Here is a 19,665-nt window from a genome sequence, read left to right on the forward strand (position 1 = left end):
GTTAAAATGTACTGTTTTTCTCAAAAATGATGCCTGCAGGTTCATGTTCCTCATGCTTTTCATTCTGGATTTGGTCCTTTTAAGGACTCAAGTATGTCAGAAATAATAAACAGGTTTTTCTATTCAAAGCTCAATATTGTTACAGGATTTTTTAAATTCCGATCTTTAAATTTCGCCCATTTAATTCTTATTTGTCAAACTTTGTAATGCAGAATTTAATAGGAAGGAAAGACGTAATCTCTGTTTCATCCATAGCCTCCCTGTTATTGTTCATTTTGCAGTTTATCAGCCTGTGGTTTCCAAACTGTTGCAATGAAGCGTGAGAGAGCAAAGGGTTACTTCCTGTTGTCAGAGCCTGGCACTTTCTATGTTTGATGAAGGCGGTAAATGAACCTAAACCATCTTAATATCCAGGACAAATCAACAGCTCAGTATTTGCTGTGTACTGACACTGAACTGCTCAAATTACATGTCTGAATGATTAGTGTGAGTGATACGCTGTGGCTCATATTCAAATGGTAAGTTTAAGTCGTTGTAGTTCTTACTTCTTATCCAGATGTTTCTGATTTCTAATGTAAATAATGGTAATTATAAAGGACACACACATATACACACTGCCTGGAGTATTTAGAGCCTGATAATAACAGTGCAGCACAGGACTCTGCTCCCTCTATTATTACTGCTGCTGCCCGGCAATGATGACAGAGAGGTGGTATAATAAAATACATTTCAAATGCTGTACTTCAGTTTTTTCTTTTTCCTCTATCTTTACAATATAAAATATCTATATAAGCTTTACTTTCATATACTTTCTAGAACCTCATACATAAATATATCACTTCAAAATATAAATATCCATTTATATGATAATACACACATGATCAGGTTGGTGTTGTTATGATCACAACAATGGAGGAGGATGATAATAATAATGATGATTAAAGTTAAAATTATTATTCATTTGAATTCATTTTTCTTTATCACACACATATGTAGCCAATCCAGTTACAAATCACACATCACACACATTCAACTAACCTGTCTTTTGTTTATTTTGCATACACTGTTTTCCCTTCTCTCGTCCTGTTCTATTATTAGTTTCACATTTAAAGAAAAAACGTTAAAAAAATACTTCATGTACTCAAGAATTCCATTTTATGTTGCTTTATTTATTGGGTTGGGAAGAAATATTCCTTCATCTGCAACTACTTGTAACTTTGCAGCTTTAGATTAGAATTGTTTAAAGTAAAATCGGAATGATTTCCCTGCAAAATGCTCCATTACTCGAATTTGTGAATCACAGGCCTTCTTTCCACCAGATTTCCTCCAGTCTTTCCTCTAGACAGCCCTGTACAGCATTTCGGGAAAATGGGTGTCATGTAGCAAAGGAAACAGAATAGTCGCAAGTACTCTATTTTGAGCGAAGAGGCAATCTCTGGGGCTAAAAAATGCGGTCAGTGCTGTGATGCCCAAAACTGCATTTCCTTTAGTGGCCATTTGAATCAATCCCCACAGACTCCTCTCTTAAAATAACTAGATTTACAGCAGAAATAAACATTTATAATGGACAGAATTTGACCTTTTCAGAGCTTCTGTGGAAATTATTAAAGAAGAAGATGGACTAACGAAATGACACAGACAAGCTGTGTGTGGGTGTGGGAGGAGGATTTCATGGGAAACCATGAGAGAAAGAGGAAGCATGGAAGCAGTTTGGATGGGATGGCAGTGATGGCAGGACTATTATTAAAGCTTCCACTAATAAATGCTCTGCAGTCTGCTGGGCAAAGAGATGAAGACATCACACCGAATGTCAGCATTTGTGTGCGTGTGCTACACATGCTGTGTTGTCGTGCCATTTTATTGGTTTCAGATAATTACTGCCATCATGCTTTTGTGTTTAGATAGCTGCAGTACTTCTTCTGTATACTCCACAGCTGAAAAGTCTGAAGCATTAAAGTGCGCTGGGTTTAGCTTCTACATTTTCCACAACATCACTCAGATTGCTGTTGCCATAATGGTGATAACACTGACTTTAATCACCTTTATTCACCAATTTATTCACAAACACACATCTATCGAGCTCATTAAAATATACAAACAGTCAAAACAGCAGCCTGGCTGACGACAGAAATATCCCAGAAATATGAAAACAAACCACATCTCAACACAGAATCTAGTAATTAAAATGTCACTCAAATATGGCAGATGCAGCTGATCAGGTTTGAGAGAGAGGTAACACCTTATTATGTGTTTTACTGAGGGCACACAAGATGTTTAATACAAAAAATGCATCTTTTAGCTTTTTGAATACAATTAAAGAATTAAACCTTGTACCCTCCTTTCAAAGGCTGGTCACTCTCTTCCTTTACATCATTCAGTTTGACACTTTTACACACACAATAAGAAAAACTAATAAAGCTAAAACATTTTATCTAAATGACTATATTTACTTCACTTAACATGGACACCTGGAGTTGTTAAAACGTGTCTCCATCTTAGATTTGCGATATATCTCACTTTTCTATAAATCAAAATTATTATGAAAATTGTATAATGATCAAAAGCTTTTCTCATCACTTCATTGGCACATTGGAAAGGTTTCTCTGCTGGCTCTTTATTATTTGCTACCGTCCGTGTTTTTTCAGTGTCTCTTGTAATGTTACACTGGAGCTGATCTTCACTGAGAAAAGTCATAACACCTGTACAAACACACTAGATAACCTGTGACTTTCCACTCTTAGAAATGTGATCATATATGAGAGTTCATGAAGCTAAAGCTCTTTGAAAAGGTACCTGAGAAAATGCTAGTAGCTGCTATTATTTGAAATAAATACTTTTTTGTCACATTGGAAATACAATAGCAGTTCGAGAAATTCAGTGCATTCGAGCAGTGGCGTGACTGGCTCGATGTCTAGCTAACACTTGAAAAATCTGACCATCGTGAAGTCATCATTCACATACTGTTAGCACATTCTGATCAGACTGGCTCTGCCTGCAGGACTTTGGATTTCTCTGGGATCAGAGGTCAAGCATCATAGGGGTCATACATTGGGTTGTTGAAGTTTCCTGTCATGCCGTAATCTTGGCTGTCCAGGAGACGGCCGTAGTTTGTCCGTCTGAAACAGAAAATACAAAGACGAAACGGAGTGAGAGAAGCAGTGTTCCAAACACTTCAGTGAGGGGTTGACCTTTCTCACTCTTACAGTGATCAGAAATTTCTAAGGGCAGTTATTTTGCTACTTAATGTGACCTGAATCTAATGACTGAGTTCATTTCTCAACCACAGACACACTTCTAGGTTAGCTTTACTATTTAGATCTGGAAGCCATCTTTTATACCATCAATGGAAAAAAAAATAATTTTAGAGCACGACTGACAAAGGATCAATCCCCTGGGAACTATCCTTTTGGTGACACATATGGGGGCTGCTTGGAGAAATGAAATCATCTGACTGGTACAATCAAATTTGGCTATGAACTATGAGCATTCAGCTTCTATAACACAAGTTGACTCACCTGATCTTGTAGTAGTAGAGCCCTCCCAACACAACGAGAACCAATACAATGAATAAAGAAACGATGGCTGCAATACTTCCTGGAGAAAAGAACAAAGAAATAGACAATAAGTCTAAGGGTTCCTCTTATAGTCTGTGGTTTGAGTCCAGGAGTTTGACTTGCCTTCAGGTTTTTATTGTTTCCTGTTTGGTTTCACTTGGGTTTGTCATTTCCTGTTTTGATCATTCTTGTTATTGAGTCTCTTTTTTTCTTTTTTTAATGGTGTTTAACTGTTTGTTTGTTTTTTCTATTTTGTGTTTCTTATTTTATTATCTTAGTACACTCCTGACTCCTGTTTCTAGTTGTGCCTCCATCTGTCTCACTCTGTCCTTAAGCCTCAACCCATTTGTGTTTCCTTGAAATTCTTTTTTGTTCGTCTCTTTCCGTCATTTCCTGTTTTACTTTGAAGGTTAGTTTCTTTAATGTTCTGTGTTAGTTTTTCTTCCTGTCGGCCCTTCCCTGATGTGCATTCACTTTTTGTCACCTGTATCTCTTTCCTCACCTGTTTGTCACTCCCAGTCAATTCTGTGTATAAATAGTCCTGTCTTCCCTTTGTTGAAGTGCATGTGTACTTTAGTGTGTGTTCCTTTGTGAAGTTTGTGGCGGATTTGGGTCCAACACTGTAATCCACAAAGGTCAGTTTCATAAGTCCTCATGTTTTTAAATCAGTACATGTGACATTATGGTTTTTGGTTGTTTTTTATTTTATTTTGTAAAACATGCTTTTAAATTAAACTGAAGTAGACTAACTGTTATTTAAAGGCTGCATGAAAATTCTCTGCAGGTTAGTGGAGGATAAACCGGTTAGTTTGCTCTACTGTGATGGGTTTAAAGTAAAGAACAGTGTGTGACCCAATTAAACCCCTGATTATACACATTTGCCTGTTTAGAGGCAAAGTCACCCTCTACAATGTAGGCAACAGAATATATAGATTTTTTTTTCCTTCTTTTTCTTTAGATTCAAATTGAGTATAGTTAGAATTTTAAAAAGTTAGACTAAATTTTGTTTTCTCATCTACTGATATTATTTATTCATTATGTTAAATCTAGCTGAAGGTTCAGTTAGCATTGCACAAAAATAAAAATAAAAAACGCTTTTTACTTTCTTGCTTGGAGTAAATTCCAGAGCCTGTACTTTTTTACTTTTACCTGAGAAATAAGTTAGATCAGTACTTCAACTATTACTGGAGTATTTTTAGATGTAGTAGTTGTACTTCTACTTGTACATTTGCTAACTGGTTAGTTCTAGGTGTGTTTCCCCCTGTTTCCCATCCACTCGTTATCCTCAGTCTTCCTCTTCTTATTGTCGCATCGTCCCCATTTGCTGTGTGCGTCCTTGTGTATCATGGTTTGCTTGTAAACTCAAAGTTGTAAATGTTCTTTTTTTCCCCTTCTGCTTTATGGTTCCTAGTAACTAGATTGTGAGTTCCTTCTTTAGTTCACTCCAGTTTATTAGTTTACTTTTTATATTGGTTTGAAAGAGTTCAATGGAGTGGTTAGCAATCACACTACATGTGCACTGTTCTTAAGTCAAACCAAACCCTGCCTGGTCTGACCTTTTCAATGGGCCAGGACAAAGTAGGGTTAACCGTGCGCACACATAATATGCAGTAATCACACTAAATTTGAAAAAACTGGTGGTCAGAGTTATGTTTACTGTTCAGATTCTTCAGCTAAGTATAAATTACTTAATGTGAATACAGCCTAAATATATAGGCTTTTTGTGCATGTGTTTGGTCATAAACTAAACAACTGGGCAGCTGTTTTAAAAATAGCAATCAACAAAAGGTTAAAGGACTCTGTAAATTACAGTTGAAATCAACCCGAACTCAATCGACTGATGTATCAGGAAAGCACTAACCAAAGAGCCACACCGCCAACAAGCTAAAATCAATCAGTCTAAAGTGTATTGAAAACTTTATTGAATGATTCTTCATTTGGGATTCATAAAATGTGTTTTTCCCATCAACTGAACACACCTGATGTTTAAGTATGTCAGTGGCCTCAGCCGACTGTACTGACTATGCAGAGATAAGCTAAAAGTCTCGAGAGGTGGTGGCCATTTTGTGGCACAGTGTACTATGAACTTAAGATAATTCTTAAGATAATTCCCAATGTCTAAAGTAACTGATCTTTGAGCTTTAGTTTTGATAAGTAATCTCCATGTGAGAAACTGGATGAAATCAGCCCACCTCAAGGATCTTATGTTTCTATTTGTTGGCGGCACAGCCTAGAAAAATATTCAGCGATAATCAATAAACACTTCCTTGATAAACAAGGCTGCTCTTAATACTCTTACTAGCCTTAATTTCAACATTAAATGACCTGCTTATTGCTGACTATGTGCCTCAGTTTATCAGAAAGCTGTCTGATCTTTGAACTGAGTCTTTAAACCTTTGATAGGTGGCACGCTTTGGAAATAGACACTGAAAATGCATTTGTTATTTTCCAAAGAATGGACTGTAACTGAGCAGTGAAGATTCTTTGACAACACAAATCACCATTTGGAACTGATCATGACCTGCAAATTTTTATTTATTTATTTTTTAAATACAAACTTTTAGTTTAGGTGTTATTGGTGTTGAAAAATGTGTAACTGCTCATAAATGATCACCATACTTTCTGGGCCTTTTTAAGTAACCAGATGATTCATATGAAATGAACCAAAGGGAATGACATGAAATGACATACATTATCAGGTGCACTAGCCAATGATAACGGGAAATAAGCAGTAGGTTCCCATTTGTGGAAAACTATTTTTCTTTGCTATAAATCTCTTAAAGTTATTTTGGCTTTAATGAGATTAGATGGTCCAAATGCCCATGAAGTAACGTAAAGAATGAGCAGAGAAAGAACTAGCATTTATTTAGCTGGTAAGGACTTTACTATGAAGTAAACAAGGAAGCGTGAAAGGAAACTGTTCACATATTAACCACAGACTAAACCACGCTGAAAAGAGGTCAGTCACAGACAGGCAACAGAAGGGCTGGGGTAGTGCATGAGTATTGCATGCTTTCACTTTGCTCATTTAACAAAAGAACTATGAGTACCTGTGCCACTGTGTTTGTAAATCCTATGTTCAACACATTCGCTGATATTTACATTCGGGTGTTATAGACAGACAGCTGGTTTACATCAGATTCAGGTCAGACACCAGTCATTTTGTTAGAGTACGTGCCCTTTACTGGCAGTATACTGTAACTATTCTTTGATTAAAACCAAAAGTTAATGAGTGACTTGCATACTAGAGATATCTGAAGGAGTACAATAAAGATAAGAAAATAATTTATCATTTCAAGGGAACACACAGTGGGTGTCTTGACAGAGCATCTGCAATAAACACAGAGTTGTCTAGAAAGGGCAGGTACTTGGGTAACAAGTTTTGGTGCAGTGTAATGTGGTACTATCTGATCAAATATGTGGCAGTGTCTCAGGTAAATGTTGTAGCATCCAAACTACAGGTTAGTGTTATCAAAAAAAGAAGAAGAAGTAATAAATTATATATGATAAACATTGAGTATACTTCCTTACTTTACTTTACGTGATATGTCTGATTAATTACCAGCTACTTGGAGACACTTGAATAAGAACAAGTTTTGCAAGAAACAAACAAACAAAAACCCTACACTATAAGTAAATTTCAGAGGTGTGTAAGTAATTTTAAGTGCATAATTTCATGTATTTTACTGGAAAGGAGACATAAATTACATTGTAAGTAGTTTTAAATGCTATGTTTATGGTATTTTGGAGGAAATTTTAAGGAAACAAATAATATTTTCCATCTGTCATCCTTTGCTGTATTTTTGGAGGGGTGCAGGCCTTAATCTTTCCATTTTTTATCCTTATTTTTTAACATCTTTATTTAATATTCATTATTTTATGTGCACAATATATATTCTGTTATCCATTTTTTTAAATTACATTATAATTTTTCCTTGCTTTCCCCCTTATTTGAGTGTAGCTACCTGTATTTTTAGTTAAATATAATTACATAATTTTAAACACAATACATTGAAATTCCATTTAATTATATGAGCATTGAGGCCTTGCTCTTGGGTCATTTTTATAAAGTGTTACCTTTAATCCTACTGAGTTTGACATTTTAGGAGTTATGAGTTTGGGTATACCATTTTTAACACTGGGCACTTATTAGGTAGACCTGTTCAACTGCTCACTAACACAAATCATCTAATCTATCATATGATGGGAGCTCAATGCATTTCAATATGTAGACATGGTCAAGACGACATGCAGAAGTTCAAACTGAGCATAAGCAGGGTGAAGAAAGAGGATTTTAGTGATTTGAATGTAGCATGGTTGTTGGTGGCAGATGGGCTGATCTGAGAATCTCAGAAACTGCTGATCTGTTGGGATTTTCCCACACAACCATCTGTTCAAAGGTTTACAGAGAATGGTCCAAAAATGGCCCAGTGAGCAGTAACTCTAGGTGAAAATACCTTGTTAATCCCAGAGGTCAGAAGAAAATAGCAAGACTGCATCAAGTGAAAAGGAAGGCAACAGTAACTCAACTCAACTAACTGGCAGTTTGTCAGCTTTCATGGTGCCAAGAGGATAAACTATACATTTTTTTTAGATCAGATTTCTATTTATAACTAATTAGTAATAATGTAATGCTTCTATGCTAAACTATGATAAAAATCTACATGATACTGTCTAGTCAAGCTCTGGTTATTGATACCATTTTTGCATTCAGGCTTTTGATGTTAGATGACATTTTTCAGTCTTGATGTCCTCTTGTCAGTGAAGATACACTGGTTTCCGACTTACTGTCATGTAGCAGAATTGTTGTGGGATCGATCAGGAAAGGAAAGGAAATGCATGAAACAGAAAGGATAACTATATCTGAGCAATACTCCATACCTGAGCTTAGACCTTTGGGCTTGTGTTCATCTTGCCCCACAGTGGTACCCTTCGTGGTGGATCTTGGAGGGGTGGTGAATCCAGGAGTGGTAGTAGTTTCTCGGATTGTTTGAATACTTGCATTTAAAGTGCTTAAGGTGATTGTTGTGTTGGTGGTTTGGGCGATGTCGGTGGTGCTGTATGTTTGGGTGGCGCTCGTGGGAGTAATGGCTGTGCTGGTGTTTTGGGCAATGTCAGTGGTGCTGTTTGTTTGGGTGGCGCTCGTGGGAGTAATGGCTGTGCTGGTGCTTTGAGCGATGTCAGTGGTGCTGTTTGTTTGGGTGGCGCTTGTGGGAGTAATGGCTGTGCTGGTGTTTTGGGCGATGTCAGTGGTGCTGTTTGTTTGGGTGGCGCTTGTGGGAGTAATGGCTGTGCTGGTGTTTTGGGCGATGTCAGTGGTGCTGTTTGTTTGGGTGGTGGTGCTTGTGGGAGTAGTGGCTGTGTTGGTGCTTTGGGTGAGGTCAGTGGTGCTGGTGTTTTCAGTGACACCTGCTGTTGATGTCTCGTTAAGGCTTGCAGAAGTTGAAGGTGGTGCTGTGGAGGTTACTATCTGTTTTGTTACTGCACAGAATAACAGCAGACCTGCAATTCAAGACAGGAGATTTTTGTAAGGTGGTGAGAATGTGATATATGACATTCCTCCTGCTTTCGAATGTAGACTTTGGAATTTTCCTGTCCTTTCTTTTCTCTCTTAAAATGATGGTAAACTAGTATTTCGGAGCTTTAGAAATCGATAGTAACGTGGACCCCTTCCATATGTACCAGGTAGGATTGAGAATGTTTTAGCTGATAAGTAGAGTGTCACACTGAAAGTTCTTGGTGTTAAATGAATTTCCAAATAGAAATTAGAGTTAGGTAGTATTAACCCCGATTCTTGTGTCCCCGTGATGGAACAGAGAAAACTGACTCATAGTGTGTTAAAACATTTATATTTCTTTTTATTCAATCATCTTCCGGAAGAGAGAGACCCCTACACAGCCCAAACGCCAGTTGCAGGATCTCTAACATTTAAATTTGCAACATGTGTGCTTCCTGGAAAGTCTTCTGCTTTTGGAATTCATGCAATCTGATTTAGGTTGTATATAGTTTTATAGGTTATTGATTTTATTTACTTCTCTGACTGATATTTAGTTAAAAAAATATAGTGTGCAGCTTTATTTGGAGTTTATTGAACTCGTGCCAATTAAAGGTACATTTTGGAAGCTGTTTTTATTTGTTTACAGGCTCATACTAACAGTACTGGTCCCAACCCTGGCTATATAGTAGGGTTGCATCAGGAAGGGGATCTGGTGTAACATCAGTGACAAATCAAATGTGTAGCTTCATCTTTGGTGACCTCTTGGAAAATTAGAGAGAAGTTGAAAGCATCTATTACTGAAAGTATTGATCTTTTTTGTGAAACAGTTTGGGTGTTTTGGCAAATACAACACTGAGCTGTTTTCAAGGACTAAAGACGGTGAGTTTGCATGCACTAAACTATGTTAATTATATAATAAACCCATTAACTACATATAAAAGATGAATTTAGGCCTCCAGGTCTGAAGCTAAAGGGGGAAGACCTTACATTCTTTCTAATGTCCTGTAGGCTAAAACTGATCGCAAAACTGTCAGACTGCACTTTTTTAAATTTAAGGTAGTTCTAATGTCACTTAGGTATGAACAGTATCTCACTTGCTTAGTCGGATTGAAGTCAATTAATTTTGCACAACTCCAGCTTTTATATATACAGTCCCCATCAAAAGTTTAAGACCACTTGAAAAATGGCACAAAATCATACTTTGCATGGTTGGATCTCAACAAGGTTCCATATAGAGCTTCAACATGCAAGAAGAAGAAATGGGAGTGAGACAAAATATTTTTCTGAGCATGCAATTTATTGAATACAACGCTTAAACCAAAACAGTCCGTTTTACAGCTGATCAAAAGTTTAGGACCACACCTAAAAAAAACCCTGTTATCCCCAAAGGTTCTCAATTGGATTTAGATCAGGGGAACATGCAGGATGGTCCAAAAGAGCAATGTTATTCTCCTGGATATAGTCCCTTGTTCTGTGTACTGTAGCGTTGTCCTGTTGAAAAGCCCCATTCGTTACTGCACAGATGAGGGCCATCAGTCATGAGGAATGCTCTCTGCAACATTTGGACATAGCCAGCAGCCGTTTGATGCCCCTGCACCTCCTGAAGCTCTGTTGTGGCATGTAGAAAACATCTCAGGTGGGATCTGCTTGTCTTGCCAGTAACACTGGAAACCATCAGGGCCATGAAGGTTAAATTTTTCTCATAAGAGAATAAAACTTTCTTCCATCTTTCATTGTCCCATGTTTGGTGCACTCTTGCAAAGTCTAAATGATCGGTTCTGTGGCGTTCAAGGAGACGAGGCCTTTGTAGACGTTTTTTGTTTTTGAAGCCCTTCAGTCTCCGATGCCGTCTGATGGTTATGGGGCTGCAGTCTGCACCAGTAACTGCCTTAATTTGGTTTGGGGATTGTCCAGTGTCTTGACAGACAGCCAGTTGGATCCTCTGGCTCAGTGCTAGTGAAATTTTTTGGGGTCTTCCACTTGACTTTGTTCCATAACCCTCAGGATCATTTAAGAAGTCCCAAATGACTTTCTTATTGCGTCCCACATCAGCAGGGATTGTGCGCTGCGAGAGACCCTGCTTATGCAGTTCAACAATAACACCACATTCAAAAAGGGAAAGTTTTTTTGCCTTTGCCATCAGTACGTCATGACAGTGTGACTACCTGACAGAAAATGACAATGAATCCACATTTGCACAGATTTGGCCTTTTAAAGGGATGTGGTCCTAAACTATTGATCAGCTGTAAAACAGACTGTTTCGGTTTAAGCATTATTTTCAATAAATTGCATGCTCAAAAAATGTTTTGTCTCACTACCATTTCTTCTTGTTGCATGTTGAAGCTCTACTTGGAACCTTGTTAAGATCCAACCATGCAAAATATGATCTTAAACTTTTGACCGGGACTGTATATTTCATACCTCTTTGACCACTACCATTGTGCAATCAGAATGTAGTTGGTCATGGTTAGTCATGATAATTTATCTGGCAGAACCATGAAAAAAAAAAGCTCTCCCCATCTTTTGATTTGAAATTTAACATGAATAAAAGACCAGAAAGGCTGAACGTTTACAGTCTGTGTAGTACATATTTCATCACAGACACAGTCTTGCCATCAGCGTTTCTGTCAACGTAAAGGAAGTCAGAGCAGGGATCTAGTATGACGAATGTATTATTTCTTTCCTCCTTCGATTATAGTTGTTTGATCACAATTTTAAAAGTTTAATTTAAAAAAGAGAATCTAATGAAAATAAACTATCTACTTATCACCAGTGGGAGAAAGAAACATTAAAGTGATGATGCAGTACTTTGTGATAAAGATTCAACCCAAAGGTTCCAAAATAGTGTTGAGTCAAAAAAAGAAAAAAAACAACACATTTCCTGTCTGAGAGCTTTAGCACCACATGTCATCATCACTCAGTTTAGACCGGTAGAAATGTGTCATTTACTTCCTTAACAAATCAAACACTGAAAAAGCATTGTGTTGTGTAACTTCTAGCAGGTCTGAGTTTAACCTTCTTACACTGAAAGTTCACTTCTAACAAGCTATTTGAACCAGTGAAAAGAGGCATTTTAAAAACACTGCAAAGGCTGATTTCACCAAAGAACCTTCAGTTCAAATAATTTACAGATCAGCTACTGAAGGGAGTAATTTCTGCACTTATAATCTAAAAAAATACTAACAATAAACATGATAGTTCACATGGCTCTTCAATCACTTACTAAAGACCTTTATCTTAAAAACAGATAGGTAAATCAGAAAGGAGCCTGTTTTGATGTTTACTTACATGTTATCAGAGTTTGACGACTGACCCTCGTCATAGTTTTCCTTTAGCTGTATGTCTTCACAAACACTTTTGTGGCTGTAGCTTTGTGCTCTCTGCTCCCTGTAGAAAGCTGTAGTGTGTACGGCTGCTTGTGACTGTAGGTGACTAATTATAAAAGCCTGGGGGGGCGAGGCTTCGTGATGTCACTTCACTTTTCAAACCTCATGAGGCTGTGTTCATCAAAATATGAACAAGCGAAGACAGGAAGTCTGACTAGAAATTGCAAAATTCATCTCTATTTGATTTTTTATAATGACTTCATCTTCATTTTTGATCTAAGATACGCCTGTAACAATTCGGAGATGAAGTTTTGTCACTTTAGTATATTACAAAATAAGCCTTAGCTGTAATCTTGTGTTTTGAATATCTGTGTCATTTATTCTATCTTATTTGGGGCTAGTGTATATGTAAATAATTAATCAAACCTTAAACCATTGATAATTGTAATTATTATTTTGTACCAGCAGAGAGCAGCACAAACATTTAAAACATGGCTCAGGCCTTCTCAACCAGCAGATAAGCTTATAATATACAACAGCGTTGATATACTTATAGACTCAAAGGTGTGAAATAACAGTGAAAACAAATAAATACTGTGTGAAAGTCTTCGTCCACCTCTCAATGCTTCCAAGGAGTCAGACTTGTAATGTTTTTTAAAAAGTGGTCCTGAGTAATAGTTCTCCAGGTTTGGACGTTGGCTGATTTTGTTTTTGTTCAGCCACTTAATAAGACTGAACCAGTTTTTAATTGTATCTTCAGGATGTTGTTACTATAGGACATCATTTGTTCCAATCCGGTTGTTCAGTCTAATGTCACTAGCCGTGTCTGGGTCTAAACTCCGCTGCAGGTCCATATATCAAACGATCACTGTGGCATTACTGAGAGTTGAAAAACTGTCTAAAGTCTTTCATCTTTAATAAAATGATCAGCGTTCTGCTCTACCAGGTGTAACAATTGAGTTTAACATCCAGGCATCCATGAAAACGGAATTTATGACATTTAACGGAGTTAGAAGTTAGCAGGGAGTTAGCTCGCTAGCTTCTATCTAAATACAATATAGCATGTCCTGACTGCGGGGTTTTGGAAACAAATTAAAACGTACAGCTCTGTTATCACTTCCAGCATAAATGAAGACAGAAAACTAAACAGCAGTAACGTTTGTAGGGTTACTGAAGTTGGGCTAGCTGGTATATAATGATGTGCTGCGTGACCGCTAGCGACACAGCTACGTTAGCATAATATAAACAAGCTAACTTTTTTTTCCACTCGATAAAAGTTACCGTGAGTGTTCTCGGTGGTCAGGAACAAATGTAATCGCATGGCAGGATGCTGTAAAAGGACCAAACTTCAGCCAGGAGAACAACTGAGATAATCCATCCACAATACGAGGTTAGTCATTCATATACTGCTGCATGGGCTGGGCTGTAGTTACATCCTAAGGTTTTAAAAACTGAGCTTAAATAAATGATTAGCGGTAATAAAAGCCGAGGGAGGTCAACAGTGATCACTGACTGTTTTAGGAGCTTTTTGAGATCAAATAGAAGAAAATACATAACATTAAACATGTTAACAACACAAAAGCCATATTAAACGCAGACTACTTTAGACCCGGAAGTAGGATTCGTCGCGTCATCACTGAACAACCGGATATCTGTAGCTTAAAACTATTTATTGTATCATGGTCTCTCCTAAAGTGTTTTTGTGGATAATTGACTCCGTTTACATATAGGGGCTTTTCCCATACTTCACTGAACAGGTATGTGCCACCCTGCCTAGACCTCTTGCCCCTCCTTCACCCCTCCCCCATCTAAAATTTTCTACATCTGCCACTGGTTGAATCTATGAAAAACAGATAAAGATATCACAGTCTGAAGAACATACATTTATAATTTTGTACTAACAAGGTGAGTCTCAAAGAGATGTTTGCTGAAAATTTGGCATGCCTTGCATAATGTGCAACGTGGGTCAAAAGACGAAGTGGCAGGCCTAAAAAATAACCTATCTACTATCTATGAAAGATGCATCTGGGCCTTCAGGTGATACAGTTCTGTATCGATGGAAGGAAGGCACCGTCAAGAAGACAGAAAAGAAATTTTGAGGTACGCCAGATTAAACAAGAACTGGACTGAAAATCCAGTGGGCACAAGTCAGATGGACTTGTGGCCACTCCCCCTTGTAAACTGTTATTCCACATTGTTATTTATTGATTTTTACATTTCAATAAATCACTGCACATGTTTCCTATTTTCCCAGCAAAATGTAAAGAAATGAAGGGTGACTCAATACTTTTTTATAGTACTGCATTGCTCTACACAAAAGAGGTAAAGTTGTGCAACTGTTAATTATCCTGTTGTCTGTAATTTTTATACTGCCCAGCTATGCTGTCAGCCTTTTGTCTTTTTTATCAGCATCATTCTTGCAAGTATGTCTAGGATTGCATACTATTGTTTGCATAATACTGTATGTCTTACTGAATTCCACACTTCAATATCCCAGCATCAGTCTAAAAGGTCACCATAAGCTGAGCCATCTGTGATGTTCAATATAAAGGCCTGTAGAATTTTAGATGACTGACACATTAGATTTAGATATAATCTGTCAGAGAACTAGTATGACTCAGAACTTCCCCTATGGTTTCATAATATGTGCATGTGAGATAGTCAAGAAAAGAAATGTTTAAATTTCAAGTCCAAGTCTCCCACTGAATTTATTAACAAGTTTTCTAATGCTTTGTATCTTGTTTTGTTTAATATAAACAAGACCTTAAACATAATTTGTGATCACTGTAGGCCTCTCTGGATTTTTATTAACACTGTTAATGGGCCGTGCATCTTTAATCTCAGTTTTTAAAACCTCATGGTCTAACTACAGCCCACAGGCTCATGGATTGCCAGGCACTAAATATTTATGATGTTTTGAATAATCAAGATTTGGATTCAATAATATTTGTATGGGTAGGTGACGCTGAGAATCAGGATTTTTTCATAGCCAGTCATCCAGACCATGCAGCAGGATATTACTGACTAACCTCATGCTGGGAACGGATCATCTCAGGTCAGTGTTGGGTAAGTTACTTTTAAAAAGTAATTAATTACTAATTACTAATCAATATTGTATTTAAAATACTTATCTAATTAGTGTGTCTGAAAAGCAACTTAATTACTCAATAAGTAATTTAACTAAATACTTTTTAAAATCCCTATAAACCTTGAGTGGACAAACAATAGAAATTAAACTCTTCGAATAATAAATATTTTTTTTTAAAAGACGGAGACTCTACAGCAGCGGTCCCTAACCTTTTTTGTACGCAGCGGTAGCATCTCTTCCATAACGTAGCATGCAATCATTTTTTTAAGCTCACCTTCAGACTCTTTCTGTGCTGCTGAAGTAAAATCTAGTTTTGCCTGCTTAGCACGAGTTGCCGCGGTGTTATCCATGGATGATGAACAAGGATCAAGTGTTCGTCTATGCTCTTGTGTCAGGCGCTTCAGTAGATTACTCGTGCTATTAACAACGGCCGATAGTTTTTTCTCCCCAAGAGATAGCTTACATATTACTGTAATATTCTTGTCTGCTTGTTTCAGAAAAGTGAAGAGTATGTCCATTTCATAAAACAGCCACTCGCTTCAGCCGAGTCCGACATCTTAGAAGATAAATTATTGAAATTAAATAATGATCTTCAGCGAGTTTAATTATTTTACAATGTAACGCAAGTACATTGTAAGTAACTGTAATTAAAATGCCTAAAAATGAACAGTAATCAGTTACTCTACTTTTTCAGTGGAAAAGTAATTACAGTAATGCGTTACTTAGTAACGCGTTACACCCAACACTGTCTCAGGTGTTCTCTTAACTGAACTTTGGTCCATTCTTTTCCCTGCCATATGATTGCATTTGTCTCTGTCCATTGGGGACTCTCAAATTAACTTTTTTTTGACAGGAAGAAAGCTAACATTCACCCCCCACTTATAATAATAATAATGGATTGCATTTATATAGCGCTTTTCAAGGAACCCAAAGTGCTTTCCTTAGCTCTGTAGCTAGCCATCAGGTAGCACACCATTATATGCTAGCTACCCCAACTAATGTAACCATAGTAACATTACTGCTGTTTAGTTTTCTGCCTTCATTTACGTCTGAAATGATAGAGCTGCATGTTTTAATTTTTAGTGTTTTAACAATCCCTCAGTCAGAGTGTATAGATTACAACGAGCAAGCTAACTTTCCATTCCAAGCTAACTCGTTAAATTTCATAAATCCTCTTTTTTATTACTTTATTGTAACATGTGGGAGATCAGACACACTGAACATTTTATTGAAGTTGAAAGAATTTGGGCCATTTTTAACTCTCAGTGATACCACAGTGTTTGAATTTGGGAATCAAAGAAGAGTTGAACCTTTTGGTCTTATGTGTATTGTGGTAGTATTGCTGGTAGTCAGTGTTGGGGAGTAACGGAGTACATGTACCGCCGTTACGTATTTAAAATACAAAATATGAGTAAATGTATTCCGTTACAGTTACAGTTTAAAAAGGTGGTATTTAGAATACAGTTACTTTGTTGAAATAAATGGATTACACGGCGGTATTTTCTTGTTTCATATTGTGGCGGGTCAGGACTGTTTGGGTTTTGTTCTGTTGTTCCAGGCGGCAGCGTTACAGTTGCCATGATTACAGGGTGACGCGCGCCCTCTCTGCGACTGTGTGTTTCCTGGGTGAGAGAGCGCCTTTTTGTTGTGCTAAGCTAATAGGCAGAATGTCATGGGACCAGGTCATTGTGCTGTTTAGTTATTACTTGGCCTCATTTATTTGTCAATAATATTGAGCAAAAAACCCAATATCAGCAGCGAGGACAGGTATACCCACTTGTCGTCCTTCAACCTCTGCCTGACTAGGTAGTGTCCCGAAAATAATAAAGGATTTATTGATAATTTGAAAATTTTCTGTGGAGAATATTGTCTTGTTGCATCTCTCATTTCTACAACTTTGGCCAAATTTATCAAACTCCCAAACCATGACTATCCAGAGCTGAGACCAGGAAGCAGAAATGCAATCTTATAGGGAAATTATGTACCCCGCCTACCTAAAGTGAGCGTCTGTTATCAGATGTTGACAGTATCAAAAATGTGTGGTACAACCAGTTAACATTTTACATGCTGGTGTTTGTCCATCAGCTAGTCTTGGAGAAGAGTGAAGTTGTAACACACTAAGTGTGAAACCAAGCATTATAAACAATGAAAAATGTCTGCATCAGCCACTGTCTGTGCTTTTCATGGTCTATTTTTAATATAGAAACCATTTATATGTTTCTACATTCCTTTAGTTTGGCATATCTAGTCAGTAATATACTACCTAGTAATATGGTATTATAGGAAATTTATATTTATGTTTTTTATTTTAGAAAAAACTATCTGAGGCATAAAACCAGATATGGGCTGTACACATTGTTCCCCACATGTACCTTTATTTCAGCATTTCAAGGTGATGTGGAGGGTGGAGGAGAGTAAATCAATGACAGGTTTAGAGCTGTAACATCAGAACATTGTGGACACTTAGCAAAAACTGATTGGACAGGTTTTGAGTCACGTTCCAGTCATTGAGAAATAAAGATATAAGATATATGACAAAGAGCTTGCCATGAGCCTTTGAGAGCCAACTAATATATTAGCAGTGTTGGGGAGTAACGGAATACATGTACCGCCGTTACGTATTTAAAATACAAAATATGAGTAACTGTATTCCGTTACAGTTACCGTTTAAAAAGGTGGTATTCAGAATGCAGTTACTTTGTTGAAATAAATGGATTACACTGCGGTACTTTCCTGTTTCATTTTGTCGCGGGTCAGGACTGTTTGGGTTTTGTTTGACAGCTACGTTCTGTTGTTCCAGGCGGCAGCGTTACGGTTGCCAGGGTTACAGGGCGACGCTCTCTCTCTCTCTCTGTGACTGTGTGTTTCCTGGGTGAGAGAGCGCATTTTCGTTGTTGTTGTTGTTGTTGTGCTAAGCTAACAGGCAGAATGCTACAAGAATGTAGCATCATGGGCAGTGTAGTCCGTGTTGCAGGGAGAATGGACTGCCATACACGTTATGGGTCTGTGAGCGCGAGGAGGGAGAAAAAGGGGAGTGGAAAGGTATGAGTTGTCATCGAGGAAAAACAGGAGCTGGAAGCATGTAAATATAATAATAACCACTTCAGCCAAGAAGAGTGCCTGACGAGCCCAGCTGTAAGTAAGCTATTAAGACTCGACTGTACACCGTGTTCATGTTTTCCTCCGAAAACAATAAGTTCCGTTGGAGCAGCCTTTCAACGCCTCTCTCTGTCTCTCGCTAGCAAACTTGACCCACACAACAAAGTAAAGCTATTTTTCGGCTACGAGCCGACAGGGACCCCGCCGTATTAGTCAGAGGTCCCTTTACTACAGTTCGGAGACGCGGACCTTCAGTAATAGTAATAAATCACACAGCAATAGTACATTCACGTTGTTGTAAAAAGCATGATAATATATTAAGTAATCCAAAGTATTCAGAATACGTTACTGTCATTGAGTAACGTAACGGAATACGTTACAGAATACATTTTGGGGCATGTATTCTGTATTCTGTAATGGAATACATTTTAAAAGTAACCTTCCCAACACTGTATATTAGTTACTATTTGTCACGGCTGGGCAGCAGTCGTGTGGTGAATTGAGAAAAGGATCCAAAATGCAGGCACTGGCTGGGGTGCGAGTGAGTGTTTATTTACAGAGGTGATAAGGTGACAAAAACAGGAGGAGCAGAGCGGGGAGTAAACAAACCTAAACTGGGGAAAACTAAAGAACTCAACTTAAACCAAACACGCACGGGAGGAGGAACAAAATGCACAAAGAAAGATGGCAGAGAGACGCAGACTGAACACCGGGTTACACAGAGTAATGCAGCCGGACATGGCATTAACCAGACGACACAATAGAGAGCGCAAGGAAACACAGGGCTTAAATACACAGGGAGTAATCAGGGAATGGGCCACAGGAGGGAGACACAGCTGGGAGCAATTAGGCTAACGAGACAGGGGAGAGGTAAAACTGAACACACTGACATGAGACATGAACTTTCAGAATAAAACAGGAAACTAACAGACACAGAGAACCAGACAGGACACTGAACTTGACAGGCAGACTCATGAGCAGACACAATAACACCATGGACAGACAGAGAGAACACGGGCAGGCATGAAACAAAAACACTAACACATAGCAAACCTAAACAAAAGACAAAACAGAATAAACGAGAACAAAGAATAATATAAA

General features: G+C 37.8%; 1 protein-coding gene across 1 annotated transcript; it reads right to left on the reverse strand.

Moving 5' to 3' along the window:
* Positions 1 to 1,789: 1,789 nt before the first annotated feature.
* parm1 (prostate androgen-regulated mucin-like protein 1) lies at positions 1,790 to 12,452 on the reverse strand. Its single transcript, XM_085411197.1, has 4 exons — positions 12,340 to 12,452; positions 8,436 to 9,056; positions 3,516 to 3,594; positions 1,790 to 3,116 (listed from the first exon to the last, which is right to left on the reverse strand). Exons 1-4 carry the CDS (start codon positions 12,371 to 12,373, stop codon positions 3,026 to 3,028), a joined length of 825 nt encoding a protein of 274 aa, XP_085267323.1. The 5' UTR covers positions 12,374 to 12,452; the 3' UTR covers positions 1,790 to 3,025.
* Positions 12,453 to 19,665: the final 7,213 nt, after the last annotated feature.

This window comes from Rhamphochromis longiceps, linkage group LG7, assembly GCF_057381845.1.
Source record: "Rhamphochromis longiceps isolate RC_006_pf linkage group LG7, R_longiceps_female_GT1.1, whole genome shotgun sequence".
NCBI lineage: Eukaryota > Metazoa > Chordata > Actinopteri > Cichliformes > Cichlidae > Rhamphochromis > Rhamphochromis longiceps.

Excerpts from the sequence above, each read along its gene's own strand:
- parm1 (XM_085411197.1), bottom strand. The coding sequence starts at position 12,373 with ATGACGAGGGTCAGTCGTCAAACTCTGATAACAT. Across the intron at positions 9,057-12,339 it reads TCGTCAAACTCTGATAACAT|GTCTGCTGTTATTCTGTGCA; the intron begins GTAAGTAAACAT and ends CTTGAATTGCAG. Across the intron at positions 3,117-3,515 it reads CTCTACTACTACAAGATCAG|ACGGACAAACTACGGCCGTC; the intron begins GTGAGTCAACTT and ends TTTCTGTTTCAG.